Below are 15,305 nucleotides of genomic sequence, written 5' to 3'. Positions count from 1 at the left end.
GCTGTGGACACTGTTCTGGTGTTTCATCACTAGCCTACTGGGCTGCTGTGGACACTGTTCTGGTGTTTCATCACTAGCCTACTGGGCTGCTGTGGACACTGTTCTGGTATTTCATCACTAGCCTACTGGGCTGCTGTGGACACCTCTGGTGTTTCATCACTAGACTACTGGGCTGCTGTGGACACTGTTCTGGTGTTTCATCACTAGCCTACTGGGCTGCTGTGGACACTGTTCTGGTGTTTCATCACTAGTCTGCTGGGCTGCTGTGGACACTTCTGGTGTTTCATCACTAGCCTACTGGGCTGCTGTGGACACCTCTGGTGTTTCATCACTAGCCTACTGGGCTGCTGTGGACACTGTTCTGGTGTTTCATCACTAGTCTGCTGGGCTGCTGTGGACACCTCTGGTGTTTCATCACTAGCCTACTGGGCTGCTGTGGACACTGTTCTGGTGTTTCATCACTAGTCTGCTGGGCTGCTGTGGACACCTCTGGTGTTTCATCACTAGACTACTGGGCTGCTGTGGACACCTCTGGTGTTTCATCACTAGACTACTGGGCTGCTGTGGACACTGTTCTGGTATTTCATCACTAGTCTGCTGGGCTGCTGTGGACTGTTCTGGTGTTTCATCACTGGTCTGCTGGGCTGCTGTGGATGAATAGGGGATGGAAGGCAGCAGTAATGTTATTATCCAGCCCTCTCACACAAAGCCTTCATGCCAGAGATGGAAGATCCCCAGCCTGGAATCCAAGTTGAAACCATGGTGAAAATGAGCATCTCAGTGTGGACTCCAGGCTGGATGAAAGAGCAGGGGGAATCTGTGTAGAGCTCCATCTCTAACAGTCTATGGAACACCGAGATGTCTAATGTGTTGATTAGACATGACACAATCGGGTTCTAAACCATTAGTGATCTGATGACTCACCCCTCTCTCACACAGTGTCCTACTGACTGAGGGTTTACCCCTCCTCACCCGGCCCGCCCAACACAGGCATCCTCGTCATTTAGCTCAACTGTACTGAGTTTCAAGTTTCCCTTTTTCTCTAATGTCACATGCACAAGTAGAGTGAAATGCCTTTGTCGCTGAGCGGTGTTATTACAACGTTGGGAGTGAGGATTATATTCCTACCTGAAAGTGTAAAAGGGTATGATTTAAACCACAACATTAGACTAACTTATTTACTTAACAAGATAATATAACTTACAGGATGCTATTAAATATAATGTAATTCTTACCTCACCAATACATCTCATGACCATAAGGAATAACACGATAATATGATTATTTATATTGTACATACATTTATATACACAGTTGGGGTCTCACACATAAAGACAAATATTGTATTACATAAGTCATTGATTTTATTTATGTTTGGTACTAGAGCGAGTAGGTAAAGAAAAGGTCAGACATAATAGATAATGGTGGTTGTTAGCACGCCCATAGGCGGAAATCCCAGGGGGGACGGGGGGGACACGACCCCCCCATCCTGGGAAAAATATGATTTGTCCCCCCCAATCTATCACTGTAAACATAACTATGTAATTTCAATAATATTAATAATACGCAATGAAAGCAGTTGTGCTGATTATAGACACTTAATAGCGCCTTTTTAAGTTTCAAAAGATTGCGACCACCCCGCCCTTTGCCTCACAATGGTTTGATCCACTGCCAGTTCTTTAGCTGGCAAGGTAATAGAGGGTTCGTATCTACTGTCCGAAAGGCACATGTACGTAACTGACGTGAGGTTAATCCAGTCAATCGCGCCATAGCAATGTTTAAATTTTTATGTTGGCAGGGTTCACACACTAGCTGAATTTGCAGAGCTAGCGCGCAAACTAAAGCAAACATTAACTAGCAAGCTAGCTAGTACCTATTCCATTAATGTGGCGTCGTCAAAGATGGGATCTTTGCTATCGTCAGTTTATTCCAAGATCAGCATGCAGCTGTAGTGCTTCAAAGTCCCTGTGATAAGGTTAGCGATAAACTGAAGTCCAAACTGAACAGAACTACACTCTCTTATACCATTGTCTTAAATATATTTAATGGTCTCGTTGCAAAAGCTAAATTGTCGCTAGTGAACTTTTTTAAATTTATTTTATTTCACCTTTTTTTTTTTTTAAGATTATAGCAAACACCACAGAAACGGAATTGGTGCTCGCTAGCTTTACAAATTCAGCTATTGTTGGAAGCCAGCCAATATGAAACAAACTATATTAAAATTAGAAAAGGTTGTAGCATATGTTGTGTAAATGTGTGTGTGTGCAGCTAGACCGGCCAGCCAGCCAGCCAGGTAGAAAAATGGCAGAAAAAGGTAAAAAGACGGACATCAGAGTATTTTTCAGTACACCAAAACGCAAAGTAAGAACTCTAGTAGCCTAATATCTCAAAGACGAGTTGATAAAATGTTCATAAGAAAGAAGTGAAATGCTAATGGAATGTTTCACAATGATGTCATTAGGCAGAGCAGGCAACAGATGGCACACAGACAGCAGAGCTGGGGACAGATAGGCAGGGACAGACTGGCAGAGACAGGGAGTCTCAGGTAAGTTTGTTGAGTCTTTGTTTGGCAACAATTTTTTTTACTTGTAAAATAGGGACATAATTGGAAAATGCCATGGATACCCCCGCTCTCAACTTAAACTGATGACTAAACTAAGATTTGTTTATGGCAATGGTATTGCTGTTGTGATTAATTGTGTAGTTTTGGGTACCGGTAGTTAGGAGTACGGCAAACACCTTATTTATTTTCTAGGAGACAGACTGAGTCAGTGAGGGTGGTGAAAGGGAAAGAGCCAGGGAGAGAGACTTCAGAGGACAGTTTCACAGCCACGGCAGGACCAGGTGTCACCCTTGTTGCCAGCAGCACCAGTATAGGGGACAGTGGCACAGCATTGTCCAGTTACCTCAGTGATGGCACAAAACCATATCAGCCACACCCACAATTTTTGAACCGCAAACTCTTGCCAACAGAGTGTTGACGTTTCAAGAGGCCCCAAAGCACAGAATGAAATTCTGAACATCATGGCCAATACAATCATTTGAGGCATTGCAGCTGAGATTAGGTCTCTTCCGATTGTACAATTTTCATTAATTGTTGATGGTACTCAAGATGTCTCTGGTGCTGAACAGGAGAGTGTCTTTTTGCATTATGTTGACCATGACCTTGTCCCTCACGAGGAGTTTATTGGGCTATACAGGGTGTCGGAGACAACAGGCGAGGACATTGCGAAAGTGGCAACTGAAGTGTTGTTGAGGCTCAATTTGCCCATGTCTGGCTTACGTGGGCAGAGTTACGATGGTGCCTCAAACATGGCAGGAAAATACACAGGTGCACAGGCAATTGTGAGAAGGCAGCAGCCATTAGCCCTCTATGTCCATTGTGGAGCACACTGTGTAAATCTGATTACACAGGCTGGCTGCTCAGCCTCCCCACTGATCCGGGATTCCCTTTCTTGGGTCCATCAGTTAGGTGTCCTCTATGGCCAGTCAGGAAAGTTTAAGAGCATGTTTGAATCAATTGCCACGTCCAAAGAAACACATCTGCCCACCCGGAAACCCCTATGTCCAACAAGGTGGACTGTGCGGAATACTGCTATTAGAGCTGTGCTAGGGCAGTATGAGCGGGTACTAAGCAGCCTAGAGGAGAGTAGTTTTTAGTACATGACAGTACACTTACAAATTATTTATTTCATGTTATTTTATTTAAAATTGCATACTTTGTGCGACATACTTGTCCATAGCTGCTGTTTGAAGAGTTGAGACACTGACTGAAGGATATTTTGTTTGATTTATTTGGGTTTTTCATTGAAGTAGTTATTTTGCTTTTAGAACTGTACTTATTTTAAGCTTTTTGTTCTTGTAAAGATATTGTAGTAGACTCAGGCCAGTGGCACATTTAATGACTATATAAATGTATCAGAAAAAGTCAAATTAAAAGGTCAATTCAATACGGAGACTAACTTTGTGATGGTTCTCAATGGAGATTATTTTAGATGAGATCACACCATGTTCATTGTATTTATGAAAACTACACCCATACAGTGTACAGTACCATTGCTACCTACTGGCCTTTCTTGATATTGCTAGTTGTAAGTACGAATACCTGCATACATACTGGACTGGTAAGGAGCACTGCTACAACTATTATTAGTAGTAGTATTATAATGATTTAAACATTTGAACAAGTTGGTTAAACCCTTCAGTTAACTACTGTACCTATCAATTATTCAGTTGTAGGAATTATGGTTCCTCAATATACATTTAACATATTACAACGTAGGCTATGTGTTACAGCACTACTTTTGGTGTCCCCCTCAGGAATTGCTCTTGAGAAAATGTAATGTAATTGTCCCCTCCAAGGTTGATATCAGATTTTCGCCCCTGAGCACGCCCCCTCTCTCTCTCTCTGTGTGTGTGTGTGTCTGTGTCTGTGTCTGTGTCTGTGTCTGTGTCTGTGTGGTGTGTTTTGTTGTAGAGTGAGAGAGTGATCCAATTATGTCAATCTTTCCCCTAATTAACCTTCATGCCATCACACACACACCTGCTGTTCTGTAGTGTGGGGATGGCTGTTGTGTAGTGTGGGGATGGCTGTTGTGTAGTGTGGGGATGGCTGTTCTGTAGTGTGGGGATGGCTGTTCTGTAGTGGGTGGATGGCTGTTGTGTAGTGTGGGGATGGCTGTTGTGTAGTGTGGGGATGGCTGTTGTGTAGTGTGGGGATGGCTGTTGTGTAGTGTGGGGATGGCTGTTGTGTAGTGTGGGGATGGCTGTTGTGTAGTGTGGGGATGGCTGTTCTGTAGTGTGGGGATGGCTGTTGTGTAGTGTGGGGATGGCTGTTGTGTAGTGTGGGGATGGCTGTTGTGTAGTGTGCGGATGTCTGTTCTGTTCTGTAGTGTAGTGCGGAGGATGGCTGTTGTGTAGTGTGGGGATGGCTGTTGTGTAGTGTGGGGATGGCTGTTGTGTAGTGTGGGGATGGCTGTTGTGTAGTGTGGGGATGGCTGTTGTGTAGTGTGGGGATGGCTGTTCTGTAGTGTGGGGATGGCTGTTGTGTAGTGTGGGGATGGCTGTTCTGTAGTGTGGGGATGGCTGTTCTGTAGTGTGGGGATGGCTGTTGTGTAGTGTGGGGATGGCTGTTCTGTAGTGTGGGGATGGCTGTTCTGTAGTGTAGTGCGGGGATGGCTGTTCTGTAGTGCGGGGATGGCTGTTCTGTAGTGTGGGGATGGCTGTTCTGTAGTGCGGGGATGGCTGTTCTGTAGTGTAGTGCGGGGATGGTTGTTCTGTTTTAGACAGGAAGGAAGTGATGGTTCTACACCAGTCACACACACACACACCTCCTGGACGTGGCCCATCAAAAGCTCTTTGCTGAGTGTGCTCAGCCAGCCTGACCTGATACACTGCTACCAGCTGTCAGGGTGTGTTGGTGTACATCAGAACACGTTTGAATAGCGATGAAATAGATCTCCAAGAACAGTTGTGTTATCGCTGCATCGTTGCACAAAGCAGGGAATCAGTTAGTTACACACAATGATTTATATAAACTCAGCAAAAAAAGAAATGTCCCTTTTTCAGGATCATGTCTTTCAAAGATAATTCATAAAAAATCCAAATAACTTCACAGATCTTCATTGTAAAGGGTTTAAACACTGTTTACCATGCTTGTTCAATGAAGCATAAACAATTAATGAACATGCACTTTGGTGTTTTTATTATAAACTTTAAGGTAATTTGTTACGTTGTTTTCCCAAACTTGTTGGAGTCTTATTGTCCCTGATATTTGTATAATATGTTATTCTATCTGTTTATTATGTTGTGGATGAACTCATTGTTTTTCAAACCTCTCCTCGGGAACCCCCAGATGTTTCACAATTCTGTTGTAGCCCAGAACTAGCTCACCTAATTCACCTAGTTAAGGGATTGGTAGTTGGATGACAAGTTGAATCAGATGTGCTAGCTCTGGAATAGTTCAAATATATAGAACAGCTGGGGGTTCCCCGATCTCTACATTCCCATGCAGCAGTGCTAACGTGATGTCCCCTCTGTCTGTCTTCTACAGTGTGTGGGACTGCCTTGTGTCCTGGTGCCTCCCATGTCCTGGCCTGCTGAGGCTGTAGCTGCTGCTGGGCCTGGTGTCTGCTCGCTGGGCTTGGGCTAGAGCTGAACCAGGGCTTCTACTGGTGCTGGTGAGTGTCCCATCCCAGGGGCCTGGAGGAGCCTAGTCCGTCTGGGCCAAGGGGCCTCTCCGGACCACCTCCCAGACACACGAAGATGAACAAGCTGACCAGCTTCCACAACAACAAAGCTATGCAGGACCGCCGCTGTGTCTGCGTCTTCCTCCCCAACGACGACACGCTCAACGTAATCGTCAATGTGAGTACTGTGGGGGTCTCGCCTAGCTGTTTAAGATGAATGGCCTTACTGTAAGTGGCTCTGGATAAGACCATCTGCTAAATGACTCAAATGGAAATGTGTGTCTATAGTACCTCAATACTTTTCAGGTACATATGAGGTAAGACTACTGGTACGACGACTGCAGCAGGGAAACAGTTATATGTATGATTGGATTATATTTGTGAGTAACACACATATTATAGTGTATTGTCCAAAAGCCAGGGTCAGGAATGGCAGTAATTGTTTTTAAACTGGCAATACCATTCATGGTTGTTTCACAGTGTGTCTAAATGACTCTCTGATCTCCTCCTGTATGTCCTGACCTCTAACCCCATGCTGTGTGTTCACTCTCTGCTCAGGTGAAGACGTTGTGTCAGGAGCTGCTGGTCCAGGTGTGTGACCTCCTCCGACTGAAGGACTGTCACCTGTTTGGACTCAGCGTCATTCAGAGTAAGAATGGGTTACCATTTTGTGTGTGTTGCTGTGTCTGACATCTCTCACCTCACTGTAACGTCTTTTCCCATCTCAGCCTTACTGAATGGGGTCCATTGTCTCTGTGGTTAGTCACAATAGTTTACTGTGTGTTATATCAGCGCAGTTAGCAGTTAGCCTTCCCTCTGTACAGTCCCAATGAGTTACGCCTCAATTCTCCCCACACATTGAAAAGCATTGGATTGATGTGTATACATGGGAGGAGCCATCTCTGTCAAACAGCCTTAACCAGTCCTTCTGGTGCTGTCTGTCTGTGTGTCTGTCTGTCTGTGTGTCTCTGTCTGTCTGTGTGTCTCTGTCTGTCGGTTTCTCTGTCTGTCGGTTTCTCTGTCTGTCGGCTTCTCTCTATTGGTTTCTCTCTATCGGTTTCTCTGTCTCTGTTAGTGATGCATCGATATGACATTTTTGTACGATACTGATATCCAATATTTTCCTTGACAAAAAAAAACGATACCGATATTGAACATTTTAGCAGCCTTTTAAGCATTCTAGTACAGTTAAATAGTTAACACACACGAACGCAGCGGTCAAAGGCACTGCATCTCAGTGAAAGAGGCGTCACTACAGTCCTTGGTTCGAATCCAGGCTATATCACATCCGGCCGTGATTGGGAGTCCCATAGGGCGGCTCACAATTGGCCCAGCGTCGTTCGGGGTAGGCCGTCATTGTAAATAAGAATTTGTTCTTAACTCACTTGTCTAGTTAATTAAAGGTCACACACACACCACACTGACCAAAAAGTTATTTTGTTGGCATTTACGTATGTCCCCATTACCAGTAAAATATAATCAAAACGTATTTCTTTCACTTACTTGCTGTGCTGTTTTGTTGTTCATTTGTTAAGTCGTTTCATTCTCAACCAGGATTTCTATGGAACGCCGTTTGGGTCTTTGCGTGTCAAAAAAAGATGCACGTCAAATAACACAATTTGACCAATCAGGACCTGAATGACTGCACGTCACATAATTTAGCGCGTGTATTAATTATTTACGTAGTTATTACACATTGATTACACTATCACTCATATTTCATATGTCACAACGATTCATCGACACGTAGGCTATGATGCTGGTAAAGTTGTCTCACGCACCTACAGTGCTGGCCATAAAAAAAAAAAAGCTAGCTAGCTCATGGATACAATGTCCTTCCCCAAAAACATAGCAAAACGACAATCTGTTTCAGTAGCTATAGTTAGCTAGCTAGCTAACTATATAGCTAGGTGTCATCTAAAATAACCCTAATTTATAAGACTGTTCTTATTTGATTAATGGTGGCCGGACCCATCTATGTGACGCTAACCACAATAAGGATTAGCCACAATAGTGGACTTTGCGGTTAGCCTTAAATAAAAGTACGTCTTTGACAGTGATGCAAATTAATACAAATATTATGATTATGCCATAATTGAATAGATCATGGTAAACAAGTTTGGAATGTTACATAAAATCAACAAAATAATATTTGTTAATTTGACAAATCTGTTGAAATCACACTGGATGTCTTATACTTTAGAATTGCATTGTGGGCATACTTATTTCACTGTACAGACTTACCTATGGATTGTGGATCAATGACATGGGGTATCAATCTACTCCGTGACACCCAGAGAAACATTAGTGTCGTAGCTCTTATTGCGGGACTCTGAAACAACTGTGAATTGAGCCACATTTATTGTCAACCTATGTGTATTGAACACTATTCCCAAGGAAAAACAATACTGCGTGGAAGTCTGATAACTCTGAGGAGGACGTTGGGGAAAAAATATCTTGGGTATTGCGTAGACTGATACCCCATTTCATTGATCCCCAATCCTTAGGTAAAGCTGTACAGTGCAATATGAATGTCAAGACACACAATAGGCCGACTGGGGAGGTGACCTCGAGTAGCTGGAGTTTCAATAGGCGAACAACAAGTGGCTACCTAGCTAATACTTACAAGGATCATTGCTAAGAATAATGAAAATGACTGCAGTTTCTACTGGTCATTGTTTTCAGGCTGTTTGTATTGGTGCTAGCTAGGTACCAAGCTAAAGCTAGCTAGCTACCCCAGAAGTTTCGGTCAAACAAATAATGCTTCATTACCAACACGGTATTGTAAACGCATCGTTCGTGGCCGGTGTTTGCTAGTTTTCTGACTTTTTTTTATACTGCTTTGACAGTACTATTGATAGTAGTGGTGGCGTTTGGCACGTGCAAATTCAGAACACACAACATTCTGTAATAGAACTGTTATTTGACGTGTCAAATTATAAGCTTATTTAACTCGTCAAATAGTGTTATTGTCATATAGTACTCACACACACACTTAATTCGATTCAGTAGACTTTATTGGCATGGCCATATTTTCTGAGTGCTGTCCTGTTGGTTTGGGTTAGTGAACAGAGCCTCAGTTCACTGAAGGGACTTTTCTCTTGTTTAGTCTCTTGACATTGTGATGAAATGTTTCGGGGTCACTTGTTTTTAGGTTGTATAGTAAGTAGGAGGGGGTTTTGGCCCAATTCTGCTCAACATGCATTATTGGAGGTTTTCTTTGCACTTACAATAGTCTTGCAAAACTCTGCATGCAGTATTTCCATTGGATGTTTGTCCCATTTGGTAAATTCATTATTAGAGAGTGGACCCCATTCTGTGCTGCCATATAAAGCAATTGGTTATAAAACTTAATGATACAATTTTGAGCCAGATTCTAATTGGAATTTTGATTTGAATGGCATAGGATCTCTGTCTGTGTCACTGAGGGAGGGAGAGGGAGGTAGGGGGAGGGAGAGAGGGGGACTAGCTGACTAGTCTGCTGCCTAGTTGCGCTAGATTGAGGGTTGGGTGGGGTGACAGAAGTATGTGGGTAGAGTGATTGGTCAGTGCGAGGGGGGTGGACCTGGGGGGTAGAGCAGGGGGGTGGTGCTGGGCTGGGGGTGGGTGGGTGGTAGGTATAGAACTGGGTTTGGGCTAGGCGTTAGAGTGTGGGTGGTTAGTCACTGTTTGCCTTGTGATTTTGCGTTGTTCTGACAAGCAGCTCAGGAATGTCCCTAAATCATCCCCACTGGTTCCTGGTCAATAGACTTGTCCTGCAGGGCATGTGATTGCCATCAGATGAGATGAATCAATTTTCAGAACAGCACTGGCTGACTGGCCCTGCTGCGATTTGTTTTCCTTTGCAGCTGCTTGCAATTGTCACTGCCTTTGTCTGTCAACTACCTATGTCTGTCTGCTACACGGGAGTCAATGGGTGACTAATTCCATAAATATCACCGACCCAGAGACAACTCTGTCATCATAAAGTGACTTAAGTTAACCCTTTGTGTGTGTCCCTCCAGACAATGAGCACATCTACATGGAGTTGGGTCAGAAGCTGTCTAAGTACTGTCCCAAGGAGTGGAAGAGAGAGGCCAGCAAGGTGAGTCAGTCTGCACAACCAAATAGTACCCAGCAAGCACATAACGTTCTGAGAACCATATGTTTCTTAGGGCTTGGTGTGAGCGTGGTTGTCCTATGGTTATTTTGCATACAACCTCCCACAACTTTCTGGTAAAGGTGCAGGATAGTTGCTTGGCTTTGCTCAGCAAATGTAAGGAATTTGACAACAAAAAAAATACTTTAATTAGTTGGTATTTCATTACTTCCAACAGAATGTTTCCCAAAAGTTCAAATGGTTACATTTCAATTTTAGTAATATTCTATGAACGTTCTACAGCTGGTTTGACATTGCGAATGTTCTCAAATAGTTAAACAACCTTATTTAGACATTTCAGTAATTCAGCATAACGTTTCCTCATGGTTCTATTTAAAGTCATGTTCTCAGAACAGTAAGAAAACTCTCTCTATCCTCCATCTTGTTTAGTGTGTTCAGGTGTGTTGTTTGTACCGACTAATTGTCTACACCTGATCTTAATGAGTGTTTCCTTTGAAATGGGGTCTGTTCGAATAGACAAAAATGAACAGCTTTGTATGAGTTAAAAAATAACATGGCATGCTAGCTCCATCCTGGTGGTGCAGTGGATTAATTCCATGGATAGAGAACAGAATATTATAGGTTTGAATCTCAGTGATGCTGTGCCCCAATAAAATAAATTGTTTGCATGATTTAATACCTAAGCAAATACATTTCCATGTGTCCTATCTGTGCTTGGAGTTTGAAACAGTTAACCCAAACTAAGCTGGCAGTGTTATTAAAAGTCATATTGAAACATTCAGTGAAAGCTTTAAGGAAGTTATTCAAAAACCTCCAAATAAATAATGTTCTCAGAATGTTAAAACATTCAGGAAACCATAGTAAAACATTCTCAGATCCGCCCTGCAACCTAAAAATTAACGTTCCCAGAACAGACTAAATGTTCGCTTCCGTTCTCAGAACTTTTAAAACATTTTCAGTTTTCCCGATCGATTGGAACCATTTCCCTGTTTGACAGCTAGGTTTTATGGGTATTACAATTGAAGTCGGAAGTTTACATGCACTTACGTTGGAGCCATTAAACTTGTTTTTCAAACATTCCACAAATTTCTTGTTAACAAACTATAGTTTTGGCAAGTCGGTTAGGACATCTACTGTGTGCATGACACAAGTAATTTTTCCAACAATTGTTTACCGAGATTATTTCACTTATAAATCACTGTATCGCAATTCCAGTGGTTCAGAAGTTTACATACACTAAGTTGCCTGTGCCTTTAAACGGCTTGGAAAATTCCAGAAAAATTATGTCATTGCTTTAGAAGCTTCTGATAGGCCAATTGACATAATTTGAGCCAATTGGAGGTGTACCTGTGGACGTATTGCAAGGCCTACCTCTTGACATCATGGGAAAATCAAAAGAAATCAGCCAAGACATCAGATAAAAATGGTAGACCTCCACAAGTCTGGTTCATCCTTGGGAGCAATTTCCAAACGCCTGAAGGTACCACGTTCATCTGTACAAACAATAGTACGCAAGTATAAACACCATGGGACCACACAGCCGTCATACCGCTCAGGAAGGAGACGTGTTCTGTCTTCTAGAGATGAACGTACTTTGGTGCGAGAAGTGCAAATCAATCCCAGAACAACAGCAAAGGACCTTATGAAGATGCTGGAGGAAACGGGTACAAAGTATCTATTTCCACAGTAAAAACGAGTCCTATATCGACAACCTGAAAGGCCGCTCAGCAAGGAAGAAGCCACTGCTCCAAAACCGCCATAAAAGCCAGACTACGGTTTGCAACTGCACATGGGGGCAAAGATCGTACTTTTTGGAGAAATGTCCGCTGGTCTGATGAAACAGAAATAGAACTGTTTGTCCATAATGACCATCGTTATGTTTGGAGGAAAAAGGGGGAGGCTTGCAAGCCGAAGAACACCATCCCAACCGTGAAGCACGGGGGTGGCAGCATGTTTTGGGGGTGCTTTGCTGCAGGAGGGACTGGTGCAGTCCACAAAATAGATGGCATCACGAGGAAGGGAAATTGTGGATATATTGAAGCAACATCTCAAGACATCAGTCAGGAAGTTAAAGCTTGGTCGCAAATGCGTCTTCCAAATGAACAATGGCCCCAAGCATACTTCCAAAGTTGTTGCAAAATGGCTTAAGGACAACAAAGTCAAGGTATTGGAGTAGCCATCACAAAGCCCTGACCTCAATCCCATAGAAAATTTGTGGGCAGAACTGAAAAAGCGTGTGCGAGCAAGGACTACAAACCTGACTCAGTTACACCAGCTCTGTCAAGAGGAATGGGTCAAAATTCACCCAATTTATTGTGGGGAGCTTGTGGAAGGCTACCTGAAATGTTTGACCCAAGTTAAAGAATTTAAAGGCAATGCTACCAAATACTAATTGAGTGTATGCATACTTCTGACCCACTGGGAATATGATGAAAGAAAGAAAAGCTGAAATAAATCATTCTCTCTACTATTATTCTGACATTTCACATTCTTAAAATAAAGTGGTGATCCTAACTGACCTAAGACAGGGAATTTTTACTAGCATTAAATGTCAGGAATTGTGAAACTGAGTTTAAATGTATTTGGCTAAGGTGTATGTAAACTTCCGACTTCAACTGTATGACTCTATGGCTCCGACTGAATCATTTATTTAACTATCGTTTCAACAGCAAGCGGTCTATCAGGGTTTCAAGATTACTCCCCAAAAGACAGTCAATCTTAAATTCAAATATGTGAGCAACTGCTGTTGTTTTCACTGTCATGTTGGAAGTTTTTGAATTTATATTTGTAGAATGAATACACTGTCTTGATGGTTTGATTTGCTAGAAAATAACAGAACCAATGTTTTTCATTTGTATCTTGTTGTTTTCAGGGCATCGATCAATTTGGGCCTCCTATGATCATCCACTTCAGGGCTCAATATTACGTTGAGAATGGGAGATTAATAAGGCAAGTAAATCCCACAGAGATCCTATAAATTACTATTTGATTCTGTATGCAATTCTATGAGTAATCTCCTCTTACACATACTTAAGTTTAACAATCTGAGCCAAGTGTGATATCATTCTGAATAAGTGGTTTGGATTGATCGATACTAAAGCTGCTTGACTAGATCTAATATGATGATGTGTTTCTGAGGACGAGGATAGAAAAGTGAGGGAGCTCATTGTGGCATAATGTCCCAATGGGGGTGAAAAGGATTAAGTACGTTACGAAGGTAACGTCTCCTCCCCCCGGGTAACGTCTCCTCCCCCCGGGTAACGTCTCCTCCCCCCGGGTAACGTTGAGTCCCCCAGGGTAACGTTGAGTCCCCCAGGGTAACGTTGAGTCCCCCAGGGTAACGTTGAGTCCCCCAGGGTAACGTCTCCTCCTACTATACTACAGGAACCTGAGAATGGTGATCTAGCCTAGCAGAATGTGTTTGTATCATGTCTTCTTCTCTCTTCACTTCCAGTGACCGCTCAGCCCGGTACTACTACTACTGGCACCTGAGGAAACAGGTGTTGCTATCGCAGTGTATGCAGAGAGAGGAGGCCTACTTCCTGCTGGCAGCCTTCGCCCTCCAGGCCGACTTGGGCAACTTCAAACGCAACAAGCACTTTGGGAAGTACTTTGAACCTGAGGCCTACTTCCCTCCATGGGTAAGTAGATCTGTCCTTCTGACCTAACCAGTACCAAATTGCTTGCTCTTTTTTTGTTTTAGGTTGGCTATCTGTAAAGCACTTTATGACAACTGCTCATATAAAAAGGGTTTTATAAATGTGATTGATTGGAGTTGCCCAGGCAGTATTATGGCCTTCCTCTCCATTCCCCTTAGCCCCCGTAACCCTTCATTGTTTGCAGACCTGAGAATGGGTATAGTCAGTGTAGTGCTGAAATGTCCACCATATTGCTACAGATATGAAAACATAGAAGGGTTAGGACCAAGGAAAAAGTGATAAGGAGTAAATTGGGACCGGCTAAGTGTAGTCTAGCACACAGCCTGAATGTAGGTCTGTAGCCAGTTTCATTAATCACTGAGCTCCAACAATTTGAGGACGCTACCTCATTGGAGCATGCTGAGATAGCTGGATCTAGGACTCTAGTTTTATTTTGGTCCCTGGCACACAGCACGCTTGACTCTTTAGAGAAATGATCTGGATGCGAGCTGGCTAAACTTGCTGCCTCTCCTATTCAACATGCCCCCCTCCCCTCCCCTCCCGGACACGACGGTGCACCACCCCTCTAATTACCAACCACTTCCTGTGATTAGTCTGTTGCCTTCCCATTGGTCCCATATCCACTTTGAAGCCACAGGGTCAGGAAATGGTTGTACATTCAGGAATGGTACATAAATACATCCTCTCAGGGTGTTCTCTAACCGGTTCTGAGTGAGTGACTGGGTTCTGGAGGAACGCCCCAAATCCAGACCTGAAACTGAGTCCAGTGGGATTGTGGGTCCCTCCCAAATAGCACCCTATCCCCTATATAGTGCACTATTCTGACCATGGCCCATAGGGTTCTGGACAAAAGTAGTGCACTACACACTGAGTATCCCACAAGGTGTCCCACAGGGATGCTGGCCCATGTTGACTCCAATGCTTCCCACAGTTGTGTGAAGTTGGCTGAATGTCCTGTGGGTGGTGTTGCACTTCTTGATACAAACCGGTGCGCCTGGCACCTACTACCATACCCTGTTCAAAAGGCACTTAAATCATTTGTCTTGCCCATTCACCCTCTGAATGGCACGCATACACAATCCATGACTCAATTGTCTCGAGGCTTAAAAATCCTTCTTTAACTGGTCTCCTCCCCTTCGTCTACACTGAATGCAGTGGATTTAACAGGTGACATCAATAAGGGATCATAGGCTGACTAGGTGAATCCAGGTGAAAGCTGTGTCGTGGAAAGTTCAGGGGTTCTTAATGTTTTGTATACTTAATCTATAGGGAATAAGCTGGACGACGCCTTTTGTGATGTAATATCAGTATATGAGGCATCTGTCTTCCCCTGGGCGGGGGTTTCATCAACCTCCATTA

The 15,305-nt window shown here is 43.4% G+C and overlaps 1 protein-coding gene across 1 annotated transcript in view; it reads left to right on the top strand.

Annotated features, from left to right (window-relative positions):
• The window catches only part of LOC139563466 (FERM domain-containing protein 6-like), a 53,285-nt gene that overhangs the window by 24,887 nt on the left and 13,093 nt on the right, over positions 1-15,305 (top strand). The window contains exons 2-6 of the mRNA XM_071382165.1: positions 6,053-6,366; positions 6,747-6,837; positions 10,193-10,272; positions 13,160-13,236; positions 13,742-13,928. Coding sequence (XP_071238266.1) covers positions 6,265-6,366; positions 6,747-6,837; positions 10,193-10,272; positions 13,160-13,236; positions 13,742-13,928 — 537 coding nt within the window. The 5' untranslated portion in view covers positions 6,053-6,264. The remainder of the gene's footprint in view (positions 1-6,052; positions 6,367-6,746; positions 6,838-10,192; positions 10,273-13,159; positions 13,237-13,741; positions 13,929-15,305) is intronic.

The sequence above is a fragment of the Salvelinus alpinus genome, chromosome 34 (genome assembly GCF_045679555.1).
Source record: "Salvelinus alpinus chromosome 34, SLU_Salpinus.1, whole genome shotgun sequence".
NCBI classification, from domain to species: domain Eukaryota; kingdom Metazoa; phylum Chordata; class Actinopteri; order Salmoniformes; family Salmonidae; genus Salvelinus; species Salvelinus alpinus.
This window is presented reverse-complemented; position numbering and strand designations above follow the sequence as displayed.